This window comes from Enhydra lutris, unplaced genomic scaffold (genome assembly GCF_002288905.1).
Source record: "Enhydra lutris kenyoni isolate GAN:26980312 unplaced genomic scaffold, ASM228890v2 scaffoldscaffold13, whole genome shotgun sequence".
Lineage (NCBI taxonomy): Eukaryota > Metazoa > Chordata > Mammalia > Carnivora > Mustelidae > Enhydra > Enhydra lutris.
In genome coordinates, this window is record NW_019154097.1 from 37,514,646 (window position 1) to 37,530,757 (window position 16,112).

The following is a 16,112-nucleotide window of genomic DNA, read 5'->3' on the forward strand; positions in this document are numbered from 1 at the left end:
CCCCCACCACCACCCCGCCAGCGGTCTGCCAGAGCCTGCACAACCCCGCCCGTCGGATTTCCCCCAGACATTCCCTTTCCGGCCCACGGCTCTTTTGAGGCCCCTGGAAAATGCACCCCAAAGTTCGGGCACTGGCTGAATGTGGGCCTGGGGGCCCGTGGGGGTGGGCGTGCCCCAGCTGTGAGCCCCCACACGCCACCCCATCTGCCAGCCTCCTCACCCAGGAGGTCAGATGAGGTGCGGGGATTGTTCAGCCCCTCCTGGGCCCAGCTGGACAGCCCTGCTTCCCCTGCCTGTGACCCCAAGGCCCAGTCCCCAGACGGAAGGTGCTGCTGGCAGGGCCTGGGGGGCCCACAGCACCCACCATGGGGTGCTCAGCACAAAGAGGGGCTCAGAGACCGTCCCCCAGGGGGACAGGCACAGGGAGAGATCAGGTTGAGCCCCCAGCTCTGCTGGACTGTGTGTGTGTTGGGAGGGCGGCGGGGGGGAGCGGCCAGGAAGCCTGTGGCCCTCCTTCTCTCTTTCCCAGGCCTTGGTGCCTGTCCTGCATCCTTGCCCGAGGCACAGGAGGTGGTGACCAGCTTCACCAGCACCAGGCAGGGCGCATCCCCAGCCTCCTCCTAGAGGAGCTGGACTCAGGCCCCCGCCGGCTGCGAGTGTGGGCTCTGAGCCACCCCCCGGCCCTGGGCCGGACTGCCAACCGCCCCCTCGAGGCCTCCCTGACCTCCTGGACACGCAGGCGAGGGTGGCGGACCCCTGCAGGGCGCACTCACCCTGTGAACACCAGGCACAGCAGGGTGCAGAACAGGATGAGCACTTGGTTGAACATGGCCGACTGCGTGCGCAGGATGGCGCGGTGGAAGTCGTTCTGCGGGACGCCGGCCGGTCAGGGCCACAGCCTGGGACCTGCCCCGGAGCTGGGGCCCTTCCTGCCGGGTGTCCCAGGGCTCGGGAGCGAGCGAGGGGGTGTGTCGGCGGCCCGGGCCCCCCTGCGGGACACCTGCTCTCGGCGGCCCCTCACGTTCCCCGCAGAGGGGGGCTACCGGGGGCACAGACCGGAAGGGCCGGCTTCAGTGAGGATGGGGGTGAGCCCTGGGGGGGACGGCCGCCCCGGGGGGAGCCCGTGTCCCGCTGCTGGCTGACCGCTCGGGAAAGGGGTTTTGGCCAGACACTCGACAGAGGGTCTGTCCGTGGGTCTGGGTCACGTGGGCCCGGTCCGCGTGTCCCGTTGGCTCCCACCCCTCCTCCTGCAGCTGCAGGCAAAGCTTGGGGCTGGACCTCAGCTGCAGCAGGAGGCCACCGTGGGTCCCGGTGGGGACAGAGACCGGAGGGCCGAGACGGGCCTTCCGCCGTGACAGAGGTGGCGTGCTGCTGAGCCTCAGCTCGGCCCCCTGGGCACGGAGGGACGGTGGCCAGCTCCCTGCCAGGCCAGGGGCGTCCTGGGGGGTTCACACCCGGGGAGGCTGGTCGCTGTGTGGCCCTCGGCTTACGATCATGTTTTCCAGGGCGTGCTTGGCCAGCCAGCAGTTCAGAAACACGGGGATGAACAGGTTCCTCAGGGGCGCCCAGAATATCTGTGGAGGAGACGGGTCAGGGGGCTGGCGCTGGGGGGCCCCCCGCTCGTCTGGTGCTCACCTACCGTCACGATGAAGGGCAGCGTGTTGATCATCTCCAGGATAAAAGAGACGCGGAAGATCTGCTCCCAGATGTTCCCCTGGGCGCCATGGTGGCAGAAGAGAGACACAAACCAGCCAGGAGGTCAGGAAACGGGGTGGGGGGGACAAGCCGGCCAGGAGTGGGGTGGGGGGTCAGAGGGGAGGGTCAAGCGAGGTGGGGGTACTCACTTTGTAGCTGAGGTAAATGAGGAGCATTGTCTCCAGGAAGCTTATTATGGCCACGATGACCTAGGAGGGACGGAGCCTGAGTGGGGCTGGGGGGAGCAGGGCCCACCCGGAGCCACGCCCCCCACTCACCTGAATCGCCCACAGAGTCATCTTTCTTTCCACCCAAAGGATGGGCGCCCTGGGGAGGGAGGGAGGTGAGCCTTGGGCTGTTGTCCCCCAACCCCCCGGACCTCTGGTGACCTGAGCTGCTCCTTGGGAGGATGGAGGGCACCAGCCTTGCCCCCAGAGGGGACAAGAACAGGAGGGAAAGGAGAGGCTCCCCAGGAGAGGAGGCCAGGCCTGAAGCAGGGGACGTGGGGTAGGGCTGCAGGCTCGGGGGGGCCCTTCACCCTGGACAGGCTCCCTGGGGCTCACTGAGCCCGGGGCTCCCTTCCTCCCCTGCTCCGGGGGGTACAGTCCAGCGGGGGAGGGGACAAACTGAGTGAGTGGGAGGCCAGAAGCCCCTCTACCCAGGAGGTGGCCGAGCCCTGGGGGACGCATCCTAAACTCTGAACCAGGCATCATGGTCGCTCTGGGGCCACGGCTCTCCTTGGGTGAAGGTGCCACACAGGGGAGCAGCCCCGACTCACTCAGGACCCTCCCTGCTGCTGCCCCCCACCCCGCCGCCGTCTGCGGGCTGAGCTGGAGTGGGGGGCTGCTGAGTCAAGTCACATGGTGGTGCCTCTAGGTCTAACGCTGCCCCCGAGGCTTAGGGGCTCTCCAGGGGCACCCTGGTGCCGCCCAGCTCACGGGCCAAGGCCACGCACCAGCCGAGGGGCTGGGCCAGGGGACTCACCAGTTGATCTCAGAGGATGAGCTGTTGAAGGTGTAATTCTGCTTTGGGCAGCCCCAGCTGTGGAGAGAGAGAGCTGGCCCAGCCAAGGCCCCGAAGACACGCTTCCCAAGGTTGCCGCGGGCGCAGGAGCACGCCATGGCACCGCCCTCCGCACCCCACCCAGGGCCCGTGGACCCCCAGGCCAGCGGGTGGGAAAGCACACCGAGCTGGGACAGGGACGGCGGAGCCCAGGGAAGAGCTGGGGCTTCGGCCTGGTCTGACAGGAGGGTGCTGGGGCGGGTCGGAGATGGAGCGTGGAGGCTCCCGGAGTCCGGAGCTGCCACACACATGGCGGGACGATGCATGAGAGACGGGGGACAGACAGCGAGCTCCCACCCTGAGGTGCTGACTCCAAGACTGCACGTCTCTGGGTCACTCCCAGGAACAAAGCTCTCTAGGGCAGCTGGATGCCCAGCCCCTGGGGAGGGGGAGGGGCATGGCAGGCCTGCTCATTCTGCCCCAGGATGTAACCAACGCCAGGGGCCTCCACCGAGGGGACCTCGCTCTCACAGAGCCCCATGGTGACAGGCAGCTCCCTCTTCCTTTTCTTCCAACTGACCCTCTTTCCCTGAGCCCTATTGGGGCTGGTGTTGCAAACTCAGCGCTCAGAGATGCGGCTGGCTGTCCGCCCACCCCCACCCCCACCACTACCCATCTACCCTCCATCCATCCACCCAGCCACCCAACCATCATCCACCGTCCACCATCCATCTAACCACCATCCCTCCATCTACTCTCTGTAATTCACTCATCCATCTATCCGTCCATCCAGCAGCCACACACTCGTTCATAACTCATTCATCCACTCCCCTACCCACCCGTCCCCCCATCCCTCCACCGGCCCCTCCTCCATCCCTTTGCCCTCCCTCCCTGCCCAGCCACGTGCTGGGCACTGGACAATGAATATAATAGACCTGGGCCCTGTAGGGTTGTGGAACCAGATGCCTCAGGGTGCGCCGGGGATGGGAGAAGGTGACATGGACTCAGGAAAGCGGTTTGAGAGTCAGAGCCCTCAGTTTTCTCCTCAAACCCCGACGGCCAGATCTGTGCAGCCCCCCGGGGTGAAGGCAGGAGGGGTTCCAAGGGAGTTGAAAGAGTGTGTGGCTTGGGGACACCAGGCCCAGGGCAGACAGGGGTGAAGGGCAGCTTGCCCTGTCCTTGGGTCCCAGCTTCCTCCCTGGCTCGGCCTGGGAGCCCGGTGGCCGCGCCCTACCCTCAGGGAAGAGGCAGGAAGACGGGCTCTGGCTCTGCGGAGGGAGCCCGTCCACGCGGAGACAGTGCTGAGCCCTCCCAACCCGGCTCTGCGGCCCTCGCGTGGCGCTGCGGACACTCACTCAGCGCGAGCTGGGAAGAAGCAGAGACAGAGCCAAAGAGAAAACCACAAGCAAGAGCCCGGTTCCAGACGCCACCTCAGGAGAAGCGGGAAGGCTGCGCCTGCCCAAAGCAAGGGGACCTCCGGGAATCGGGGCCCGACGCGGGGAGACGGGCCGGGCTGGAGACGAAGCTCAGAAAGTCGCCCCGGAGGAGACGCGGGGGACACAGGATCGTCCAGAGCCGCACGCCCGGGCGTCGGAAGCCCAGGGACGGCAGAGGAGGGGAAGGGTGTCCTCTTCCAGGGCCCTGTCCCCCAGTCCGGCGTGGGAGAGAAGGGGCCACCCGAGGTGTCCCTGAGACTGCCAGGCACAGAGACAGGATCCCGCCAGCCGGCCGGCGAGAAAAGCGGGCGTCCCCTAAGGGCGACCAGCAGAACCTGAAGCAGCAAGGCCACGCGAGGCATCCGTGAGCCTGCGTGACAGCCCAGACCTGGGGGCGCGGCGGGTGCCCCCTGCCAGGGACAGGGGCCCAGGAGGAGTCATGGCACCATGTGTAGCCCCGGGCCGGCTTGTGTCCTGCCCCCTCCCCGGCCGAAGCTGGCACCGAGCCGCTGGCCGAGCCCCTCCCGTGCTCCGCTGGAGGCACAGCCGGCCACCGTCCACGGCCGGGGCGCCCTTGTCCCTGGGCTGAGCCCGTTGGTCAGCAGGACCCTGAGTGAGGACACAGGGAAGGCAGGAGTCCCCGAGGGGCCGATCTGGGCTGGACACCGGCGCACACCCCACGCAGACCCCCACGGCCTCGGCCCTGAACAGCGGCCGCCCCCGCGTCACCCACCATCCGATCCCCAGGGCCGGGTCGTCGAGGAGCACGCGGACAATGTACAGCAGGCAGGTGAGCAGCTTCAGCGAGAAGTTGAACAGCCGGATCCTCAGGCCTGCAGGGGAGGGGCCGTCAGGGCTCCAGCACCACCGGAGTCCCGCGGTGACGGTCACTGCTGACAGCTTCCCGTCCCCCGGGCCCCTGGGCCCCCCTGGGCCCCCCTGGGCTGGGCTGCCCCAGGGACTGAGGGACCGCTCTGCATGGTTGGGCGCTGCTACTGTCCACCCTACAGATGGGGGTGCAGACAGCTCCCCGGGCCACCCACTCCTCGGACGGGAGGATGGGAGTCTTGGGGGCACAGGGACGGGTGAGGCCCCGGGGGTACCGCCACCATCCTGTGTGCCAGGAAGAGTCCGAGGCAGCCAAGCTCCTGCGGGGGAAGCAGGTGAGGGAACCTATGGGGGAGGTGGGGTTGCACTGAGGGGAGCAGGGAAGCTTGCAGGGGGCGGGTAGGAGGGCCCAGAGTCCAGCCCAGTGTCCAGCAGGGGGCAGGGTCCCCACAATTTTCCAGGGCCTAATGCTGAGACCAGGGGCCTTCCCACCCTGCCCTGCACCCACCACTCACTGACATAGCCCCTCCTCTGCCCCAAGCCCCTGCCCTGCATAGGCCCCCTGGCTCAGTGACATCCCCTCCTGCCCCCCAACACTGCTGCCCCCGCAGGCCCCGCCCCCCGCCCCTGCTCACTGGATCTCTGGTTTTTGATGAAGAACAGCTTGAGGCGCTCCTTGAAGGTGTTCTCATTGACGTAGAACTCCACCTGGACCCTGGGGGCGGGGAGAGGGCCATGGGGGGCTCTGGCCAGCGGGGGCTCCCCCGGGGCCGGACCAGCTACCCCTGCACTTCAGGAGCTGGGCAGACAGACAGACAGAGGGCGTAGCAGGACAAGGAGGGCAGTGTGGTCCTGGCAGTGATCCATGCACCTGTGTGGTCCTGGCAGACCTGCCCGCCCCACCCTTGCAAAGCCAGTGGGCAGAGCAGGGGCCGGTCAGCAGCCACTGCTTCCCACCAGGGCCCTTCGGGCCCTGAGGGTGAACACCCACAGGCCCCAGCCTTGACTGTCACAGGCAGCCTTTCACCCGGGTTAAATGCACCCTGTGTGGCCTTCAGCACGGGCTCAAAACATGCCAGCTCAGCTATGCAGAATGTTCTGGAAGCTGATCGTTGCTCTGTCTGATGGCCCCTGGTGGCTGCGGCCTGAGACCTGCTGCAGCCTGCAGGTTGGTCACGCAGAGGGGCCGGGAGACGTGACCTCCCCTGCAGCCAGCACAGGGCCCCTCCAGCCCCGGCTGCCCTCGCTCCCTCTGGCTCGCCGACGCCCACAGGCTCCCAGGCCTGCTCAGGCTCCCAGCGTCCTGGGACGGACCGCAGCAGAGCCAGCACGTCAGTGAGGGAGTCGCTGTGGGGAAGGGCCATTTGGTCCCCCGCGGTGACACAGGGCCTGGGGCAATGGGCCTCTGGCTGCCACAGCTTTGGCCTCACACAGGGGCCCCCCGGAGCCACTCTGCCCCGCGCGCTGGCCTGGCGGGGGTTCAGGGTCCCCCGGCATAGAAACTCCAGTGATGACAACCAGCAGGACAGGCGGGCGTGGTCCTGGGACCAGGGATCCCACGGCAGGCAGCCTGTCCTCCTGCTGGCCTCCCAGCCACTGCCCACCAGGGCAGGGGCTCCGTCACGTGGCGGGGGGGCTGTGAACCGAGGCCCCGGGCACCCCCCCCGCCGGGGCAGAAGTTAGCCCCGCTCTCACCCTGACAGGGGCAGGGCTGTTGGGCCTGCGCGGCTGCCGCATCTCCAGGAAGCGTCTGCAGCCGTCCTCGTTCCCCAAATGCTGCTCTGGGCAGAGTACACGCGACATAGACGCGGAGGCCGTCTGCGCCGGCCCTGGTCGTGGGCCCTTGGGAGGAGCCTCGGACTGGGCGCCCGCACCTCCCTGCCCTGCTCTGGGCTGGGGGCCTCGGCCCCGGCCACTGTGGCCTCTGCCGGTCACAGGGCCCAAGAAGGGCCCCAAAGGAGACAGGGGTGGTGTGGGCCCCTCTCTTCTCTTGCGTCCGGTGCAGGGGGTCACCCAGCCACAACCTGGACTCCTGGAGCCGAGCAGCAGGAAGAAGCTTCCATAGACCAGTGCGCTCCGACCTCAGAGCCAGTGGCCAGCGCACTTCCTGGTACCCCAGCACACGCCCATGGTACCCCAGCATGAGCCCTAAACCCCAACACGCCCTCTGTTCCCCAGCACACGCCCATGGTACCCCAGTATACCCTCTGTACCCCAGCACATGCGCCATACCCTACTGGACCCCAGCACAGGCTCCTTTCCTCTCTCCCCTTGGAGCGCTGCCCCCTGCTCTCTGGGCTTCCTTCAGAGCCCCTGAATCCCGTCTTCCCCTGTAGGTGTCACCTGGAGCTGGGTTGGGGACCTCCAATAGTCTCTCTGGGGAGTTGGTCAGACAAGCCCGGTGGGGCCTCTGCTTGGTCTGGTCACATCAGGAGGACAGATGTGACTCAGTAAGCCTGAGGGTCTCCCCAGGGCCCCAGAGCACCCAGCTCAGGAACACACACTCCCCGCCACTCTGGCCCTGTCCCAGAGAAGCCTCAATATGGGTCTCCCCACACCACCTGTGCTGTCCACTCTGGCTTGTCCCTGGCCAGCAAGGCCCTGCCTGCCCTCGGGCACTGGTAGCCATTGGGCACCTTCCTCCTCAGCTTCCCAGGGCACTGACCACGCTTCCCTCCTACCCCCACCCGCTCTGGTCCCCTCTCTTTCCCCCGGACTCCTTGGCCATCCCACATCCCAGCTCTGAATGTGCGATGCCCCAGAGCTGGTCGCCGGTGCCTCTCGACGCCCACCCGACCAGCTTGTGCAAGGTGACTTCGAAACCCCTGCCCTCCTCCGAGCCCCCCACTGCCCTCCAGCATCGCCCCTTGGGGTGTTGCTCCCTAAACCAGCAGGACCAGCCCCTCCCCAGGCCAGAAGCGGTTTCCTCCCCCACGTCAGACCTCAGATCCACCTCCTCCCGGGGCCACCCTCTATGTGGCTGAATGCCCCTGTTCTACTTCCTTCCAGGGGTCCCAGCACTTCTGCCTCCCCTGCCTGTTCCTTCTGGAAGGCTGGACACCAGCAGGTGAGACAAAGGGCAGGAGGCTAGAGTCCCTAGGTCCTTCCCGCTCTCTCTGTCGGGAAAACCCAGGGGGCCTCCAGCTCCTTCCCTGGCACCCCGACCCTAACCCCACCCGGCCCCGGCCCCTGCTTCCTGCCAGCCCCTTACTGCACGGGAGCTTTTCCCGATCGTCCCCCACTGCCTGGGCCCGCGGGGTCAGGACCGCCAACCTGGGGCTTGTTGGGCCCCAGACACCGTCGCTTCCCTCCCCTGCTCCTGAGAAGTGGAACCCTAGTCACTCCTTGGCCGGCCCTTGTCCCCTTGTGGGGCAGCTGCAGACACCCATCAGGACAGCCCCCAAGGCGGTCGGTGGCCAGCAGCCAGCGGCCTGAGGATGGAGGCGACAAAGGCTGGCGGACGTGGCCACGTGGACCGAGCCTGCAGGGCCGGGGAGAACAGGAAGCCGCCTGAGCTTTTAATTTTTCATGAGCTGCGGCTGCCCACTTCTAGCCCCGCCCCGAGAGTGAGCTCCCAGCTGTCCATACCCCGAGGTACAGGCGGTGATGGGCATGACGAAGCCCAGGGGACGCGGGCGGATGCAGGAGGAAACACCTTCCCAGCCTCCCGGCCCCGAGCCCCCGGTGCACCCCAGGTTGGGCCCGGCTGAAGGACGCGCTCTGGGCTCGGCGAGCTGACAGGAAGAAGCGAGGGGCCCCGGGGCCACAGACAGTCTGGCCCTCCTGAGGCCTCTTTGCTGTCCGGCTGCTCCGGGGCCCCTGCACCTGCATGAGCCCCGGCCTCCTCACCTGGGGAAGAACAGTGACAGGACCGTCTGCCACATCGTCTCGAGGGAGCCAGGCCTGGGCTGTTACCTGCCCTCTCTGGGTCTCAGGCTGCTTCCTGGGAAATCTGGCAAAGCGTTCATTCCCGGATGGAGGATTAAGTGACTGATGGCCCCTGAGCACGGCCTGGGGCTTGGCACCCCCGCCCCCCGGCTCGGACTGATTCGGGGGGCCACAGTGGCCCGCTCTGGATCGCACACTGCCCCAGAGAGATGGGCCCTGGGCCATAAGTCCGCATGTGTGGCTGCAGATGGGGCGTGGCCGATGCCACCCGTGGGCAGGGCTATGATCCTGGCTGGGGCCACCCCCTCCCCTGATGGCTGGTCCGGCTGTGGCTCAAGGCCCTGGGACGGGGCTGGTGACCGAGCTCCCAGGAATCCGCCCACGGGAGAGCCGGGAGAGGGGCCCTGGGAGCCCACACACAGTGCGGTGGTCTTGGGGCCGGTGTCAGCCCCCAGTGGCCAGCAAACTCCACCTGGACACCACAGGCCGGGGCGAGCAAAGAGGTCGACCCTTTCTACGCATCCATTCTCGGCAGGAGCCTGGAGGGGAGGACTGGGCGCCCTCGAGGCCCCTGCTTCCTGCTGCCAGGGGCCCGGGAAGAAGGTTGGAGGCAGGGGTGTCCCTCAGGCTTGCCGCGGGTGGGCCTGGTCTGGGGCTCAGAGGCTGCGGGGAGCCTGAGGGTCAGACAGCTGGGGTCGGGCCACCAGCCCCGAGGACCGGACGGGCTAAACGTGGGCCCCGTCCCTGGGACAGTCCTCAGTCCTCAGAGATGAGTGGCTCTCAGGCTGGTGAGGACAGGGGTCCAAGCCGAGCAGACAGAAGGGCCATCTCGCTGAGTCCTGTCGTGGGGGCCCTCAGAGGCTCCCAGCCACACTCATCCCTCCATGCACGGAGAGGAAGGTCTCACAAGGCCCGACACTGGCCAGGATCACCCAGCGGGTCACAGGCATTGGGGGCTCTGGGATCCCCACGAGACCAGGGCCTCGTGAATGTTTGGGGTGGAGAGTCAGTCCCCAGCCGGCTCTGCCCCATCCCCAGCCGGCTCGTGTTTGAGGGAGGCCCACCACCCTCCTGGGCCCCATGGTCTCGCCCACGCTGGAGTGGACCCATGCAGCCCCCCTTGTGCTGGCAAAACAGCGCAAACTTCCCTCACCTCATGCCAGGACAGGGCCCACCAGGCAAAGGTGGCTGTCCAGTGGTGAGGTGGGCAGGGGGAGGCTGGGCGAGGGGAGGCGGGGGGGGCCGTCCATCTCCCCGCTGCCCAGTGGGCTACCGGGTGAACTGACAGGCAGGCCCTGGGAAACCCTGGCAGGCGGCTCCGGCATGGATGGCCTGTGCCGGGAAGCTCCAGAGGCAGGCCCTGCCGTCAGCCAGAGGGGAGGGTGGCCGGACACTAAGCCCGTGGCCACAGAGACGTGCCCTCCTGTGGGGCCGAGATCCCACTGCCCACTTCCCTTGGTTCGCCGCCGCGTGCTGCCGGCTCCACCGGCAGGTGCCCGGGAGCTCCCTCCACACCGGAACCCGCGGACGGACGGGCAAGAGACAGGCCGGGGCCCAGGCCTACCCGCCAAGCCTGAGGCCGGCTACTCTGAGCAAGGGCAGGGCCAGTGAGCAGCCCAGGGGCCCAGTGCAGGACAGATGTGGGGCTGGCGGCTTCCCCGTGCCCCAGCTCTTCCTGAGGCCTGTGGGCGCGGAGCCGGGCGTGGAGGCACTGAGCACTGGCTGGGGTGCCTGCGGGGCGGTGGGGCACCGGGGCGGGGGTGGCGTGGGCACGAAGGCTGCTTTGTCCCCGCCACTCCCAGCCCCCAGCCTGCAGACCCGCCTGTGGAGGGCGGGTGGCCACATCCTTCCTGTGCCCCGACCCTCACCAGAGCTGAAAGCTCTCCTCTAGCGCCTGCCTGCAGCCAGGGACCTACTGACGGGGACGTCCCCTGGGTGGGCAACCTGGAGGAGCAGAGGAGCCGGGGGAAGGGGGAGAGGGGGGTGGACAGTGGCTTCTCAAAACAGCAGAGGAGCCCAGCCTGGGGCTTCCGGGTAGGGTGGTCCTGCCTGGGCCTGCTGCGTGCATGTCGGGGAGGGCCCGGTGTGGGTGCCCTCGGCTGGGCAGGGGCCTGGGAGAGCCTCTGTGGGCCTCCGTGGCCTGGGGCATCTGCTCTACCGGGTAGGACTTGTAGCCTCGGCCTCTCGGGGGGCTGCACACGGTCCACATCCCCCGGGCAGCCTGGGGTGACCCAGAGAGCCCTGGAGGCAATGGACCCCCCCATTACCCACTGCACCACGGGGGCCTGGGCCGGCCCAGCCTCCTGGCTCCCACACTCCAGACTGGAGAATCCCAGCCCCAAGCCTCAGGCTGCAGGGAGAGAGCATGGGCAGCAGATGCACCGAGGGAGGACGACCGTGTGAATGGATGAAGTCAGGCTCCACTTGGTGGCCACACCGAACGCTGAGGGCCTGGGCAGGATGTGGCCACTATGAGGATGATGTAGGTCTCCCCGGCCTCAAAGCCACCCTCCACCTGACCTGGATCGGAGCTGAGCCCAGGAACAGCCTCGTGCCCGGGGCCTGGACCGGCGCACATGGCCCAGACTGGGTGAGGCAGGAGGGTCCCAGCAGTCGTCTATGTGCCTGTCCCCATCCAGGCAGAGGCTGGGGGTCCCCGCCTCTGGAGCCCTGTTTCCCACGGCAGGGCTCTGCCCGGGGGACTCAGCCCACACGCTCCAGCCCTCAGGCCCACATCTCCTGTTGGTGTGGGGAGGGGTGGCCGGTGCTGCCTCGTGCCTGCTCCTGCCTGGAGTACCCCCCCACTACCAGAGTTGGCAGGGCCCGAGCCCCCGCCTCCCCAGGGCCGCCGTGGGTGCCAGGACAACTGCCTGTCCCCGCGGGCGTCCCTGCAAGCACTTACTGAGACAGAGAGGACTCCAGGCTGAAGTCTTCCACGTGAAGCCTGGGGACAGACACAGGCGCTCACGTCAACACGGAAGACAGACGGACGGAAGGCCTGGACTCCTGGACCAGGCGGGTCACGGACACTCAAGGAGGCGCTGAGCAGGGCCCGAGGGAAGCGGGGCGAACCCATGGGCACACACCCCTCCCCGACCCACGGAGCCCCCATGCGGCAGAGGGGCCCACAGGAGGCAGCCTGCCTCGGGGCAGTGACCGTGCCCGGAGACCGCAGTGCCCTGGAAAGCAGCACAGCGCAGACGGCAGCCGGCACATGCGTCCCCTGCCAGGCCATACCCCACCCAAGGCCAAGGCCAAGGCCACCCGCCTTCAGCCCAGGAACTAGGAAAGGATCAGCCCATTCGGCGAGCGCTCACCGTCCCTGCTCCTGCCATGCCTGCCCCAGGCACCACAACCCTGGCTCCAGGCAAAGGCACTGTTAGCCCCACTTTCCACCTGGGAAGCCGACTTGGCGAGGGCCAGTTCCCACACAAGACGCGACAGTCAGGGCTCCCTTGTCTCAAGTCCACCCACCTCCTCGCTGCTCCCGTGCTCTCTGTGGGCCACAGAGCCCGTGAGCCCTGCACCCTGACCTCCCAGAGAGAGGACAGGCTGAGGCTGGGTGCTGATGCTTCTTAGGGGGTACCCAGGTGCACCCCCTCCACTGACCAACCACCACACGGCGGCTGCCCTTTGGGCCGCCTGCCCAAGGGTTCTGCCAGCCTGGCCACACGCAGCTGACCCCAAGACGGCTGGGCCTGGGCTGGAGGGGAGGCTGGTGGGAGCTATGGGGCTCTGGGGACTGGCCCCTGGGGGGCTGGTGGGGGTCTGTGTGTGTGCTGAAAGTCTACTCTTCTCTGATGATGTGCTCTTAATCCTCAAAGCAGCCACGTTCCAGAAGAGGAAGCATGGGTTCAGAGAAGACCACTTCTTTCCCAAGGCCACAGGCAGGAGGAAGGAGCCGGCCTGTAGGGCTGGGGCAGTCCCTCGCCATGGGCTGGGCCGCAGGCACTCGCCCACCTGTTCCTTGTGGGTGGGCAGGCTCCCCTCCCAGTGCCCAACCCACAGCTCCCGGTGCTGGGGTGGGCAAGGTGGGGCCGCAGGACGCTCTGGGAACGAGGTCTGGACGGGGTGTGTGGAGCGGCTGGGCCCCCAGTGGAGCAGTGGGAGCCAGGGCTGCACCGGGCCTCAGCTTGGAGTCACCGGGTGCTTCTGGCAAAGTCTACATGTTTGTCCCGCTCAGGTTCCCTTTCGTAGGCCCCGGCACTGCCCCAAGCCCCGAGTTGGGGTGACAGCTGTCCCAGGAGTCTGGCAGTGCCATGGCCATGGTGGTGGAGCCAGGAATTCACGGAGAGTGGGTGCGGGGCCCTGGAGGGGTGGTGTGGAGGGTCGAGGTTCCTGGAGGAGCATGGGGGCCACAGGAAGGGGAGGAGAAAGAGTGGACCTTGGAGGGGAGGGAGCTCTGCCTGCCGCTCTTGGACTGCGACAGGCAGGCTTGGGGTCAGGACAAACACGTGGGGTCCTGCTAAGAACAGCAAGAAAGCAGGACCACACTGGAACCCCGAGGACCCCCAGATGTGGCGGCGACGCTCGGTGCTTGGAGCACCCGGCGAGCCTGCGCGAGAGCGCGGAGTAAAAGGAGTTTCCTGCAGTCCTTGCTCCCCTTGCCTCCTCAGCCCCAATTCACAGATGCTCCCGGGGTCCTGCATGCAGGGATGGGCCCTGCCCCTCCAGGCCCCTCCTCAGTGGTCAGAGACGCTGCGGGGAGGGACAGACTGCGCCCAGGGGCCGCTCAATGCCGCCCCCACCTGGGCTCGCGGGGATGCTAACCCAGCCCGGGCGCCGGCCGCGAACCTGTTCCGGCCCCGCCCCCGTCAAGCCCCGCCCACCAGACCCACCTCCTGGCCCGCCCCCACACCGCAGGCCCCGCCTCCCCCGAGGGCCTTGGCGCGGAGCCCCTGGCGGGCAGCTGGAGTTCGCCTCTACTACCTAAACCCTGCCTGTCAGCCCAGCTCAGAGAGACCCGCCCCAGGATGTCCCCTCCCCTGAACTACCAATGGCGGGGCACAGAGAGCGGCACGGCCAAGTGCACGACTCCTCCGCCCAGGCCCTCCTGCTCCCCCTCCTCCTTGGGGACCCCTCTTCCTCTCTTTCTGCCCTGCAGACACCCTGGCCTCCACCTGCCGCCTCACACCGGGCCTGATTCATTCTGGCCTCTGACCTTCTGCTCCTCCCCTCCCCTCAGAGCACCCACACCCACAAGAGGGTACCCGCTGGCCAGTCTGGCTCCTGCCCCTGGAGTTCTCCTGGCTGTGCTTCCAGGTGCCCCAGACTCAGCTGTCCACGGGGCGCCCCTCACACCCCGCCCCACTCCCCACAACTCCCACAGCCCCGGACTCTCCCTCCTAGATCTGCAGCCCTTCCCTGCTCACTGGTGCTGCCATCACGCCTTCCAGGCTGCCCAGCCAGGTGTCCCCTCCAAGGATACACCAGTGACCTCTCCTTTGGTGCAGAACCCAAACCCTGGTGGAGGAGGTTCCCAGTAATCAGGTCTATCATCTCCCGCCCTGTCTGTCCAGGTCAGCATGCCTGACCTGCCATAGCACCTGGGAAGAACAAGGCCACCCAGTCCCGGGGTTGTTGGGGGCACAAGGGGGCCCCAGAGCAGCGCTGATGCCTGTGGAGGGCTCACTGGGCCCCTTGCTCAGAAGCTCTTGAATGACGGCTGCATCACTCCAACCCCCAGATCCCAATTTCTAACCATTGTCCCCCTCCCACACCTGGCCTCACAAGGCATGGGGAGGCAAGGGACAGAGGAAAAAGGAGGAGACCCATGAGCTCAGAGCCCAGGGAGCCTAGGCTGGGTGTGTGTTGGGGGGTAACCCATGCGGGCCCACAGCATCCCTGTGACTAGGGAGCACTGTGTTGGGAGTGGGTGGGTGAGGGGTTTGGGCATGGGACTGGGAGCAGGACTTCTCTGGGCCTCACTGCCGCCCCAGCACTGGTGAGGCATCCAGAAGGCTCTGGGCCACCCTGAGGAAGGCTCATGCTGTCAAGTGGCCCAGAGAGCTCTGGCCCTGGCTGGCCCCAGCGGGCAGCCAGGCATGCAGATGAGACCAGCCTCAGGAGCTGTGGCCCCTAGCTCCCTCTGACAAACGTCTCCAGCACCCTGGACCCTGGGTGTGCTGGGTGCTCGGTCACATCTGAGTGCCTAAGGAGATCTGCGAGTCCTGCTCCACTCAGGAACCTGTTGTGGGTGCTCTCTGCTCCCGTCCAGAATGAACCTCGTAGCATGTGTCTAAAGTCTGGGGGCATCAGGCAGCCGGGCTCCCGGCCCTGATACTATGCAGCCTCGGAAAGTGCCCTTTGCTCCGCGCGAGGAGGCTGATATGGGTCCTACATTTCAGGGGCTGTTGGGGACAGAATGAGCCCCCCACGTAAGCACCAGCATGGAACTGGGGGCAGGAGACTGCGGGCATGGGAGAGGGCTTCCTGGAGGAGGTGGCCTTGCCATCTCAGCTCCCGTTCTGCACTGCAGACTCAGACGCAGCCTGGGCAGGACCTGCCATTTCCGCGTCCCTGCAGGAACAGGGACAGCAAGGGGAGCCAATCTCCTCCAAGGGCTGGGCTGGCTGTAACCAGAGCCTCGAGAATCACTGCCCCCCACAGTGTCCAAGAAGCAATGGAGGGGAGAGAGCCGCCCTCAGGGCTTTGGCCAGCACTCACTTCCTGCCCACCCAGGCTGCCCATTAGCTGCCCGGAGCCTCTTAGACGCGCTTCGCCTCCATTCTTGACAGTCTGCTCCAGGGACTGGGAGTAACCACTGGGCAGCTCCAAGGAGCCGGAAATGGGGCGTGAAGGCAGGGAGGGGCCTGGACAGCCTGCAGCCCGGTGGGAGGGGCAGGGGAGAGACTCCCTAGGCACCCCCGATTCTGCCATCTGCCAGGCCAACTCCCTGCCAACCTCCGCCCTGACCTTAATGAGGCCTGGCTCCCCCGCCCCTGGGCTTTGGCCCTGGCTGCTGGCTCAGCCTGGAGGGCCCCTGCCGGAGTCCCCCTCCTGGAGTCCCTCCCCGAAGACCAGCAGCCCGGGGAGCCCCCACTCTCCTCACCCCGGCCCAGCCTGCTCCTCTCTGCCAGACACAGGATTCTGTGCCCACGATGTGTGCCTACACCAAGGCGGGTCTGATTCATCTCTGTTCCTCCCGCAGCATCTAGAAGGGCTCCCTGCACACAGAAGATGCTGGCTAAGTACTAGTGCTAGCAGTCCAAGCCTCAGTGTCCTCATCCGTGAGATGGGGGTGCTGCGTGCCACCCTGCCCGT

The 16,112-nt window shown here is 67.1% G+C and overlaps 1 protein-coding gene across 1 annotated transcript in view; it reads right to left on the reverse strand.

Moving 5' to 3' along the window:
- LOC111145468 (potassium sodium-activated channel subfamily T member 1) overlaps positions 1-16,112 on the reverse strand; it is a 50,176-nt gene that overhangs the window by 19,185 nt on the left and 14,879 nt on the right. Inside the window, exons 2-10 of the mRNA XM_022500364.1 lie at positions 5,597-5,676; positions 4,867-4,966; positions 2,680-2,736; positions 1,974-2,022; positions 1,845-1,904; positions 1,640-1,714; positions 1,491-1,574; positions 774-868; positions 221-342 (exon numbers count right to left, since the gene is read on the reverse strand). Of these exons, the coding sequence (XP_022356072.1) occupies positions 221-342; positions 774-868; positions 1,491-1,574; positions 1,640-1,714; positions 1,845-1,904; positions 1,974-2,022; positions 2,680-2,736; positions 4,867-4,966; positions 5,597-5,676 (722 nt within the window). The remainder of the gene's footprint in view (positions 1-220; positions 343-773; positions 869-1,490; positions 1,575-1,639; positions 1,715-1,844; positions 1,905-1,973; positions 2,023-2,679; positions 2,737-4,866; positions 4,967-5,596; positions 5,677-16,112) is intronic.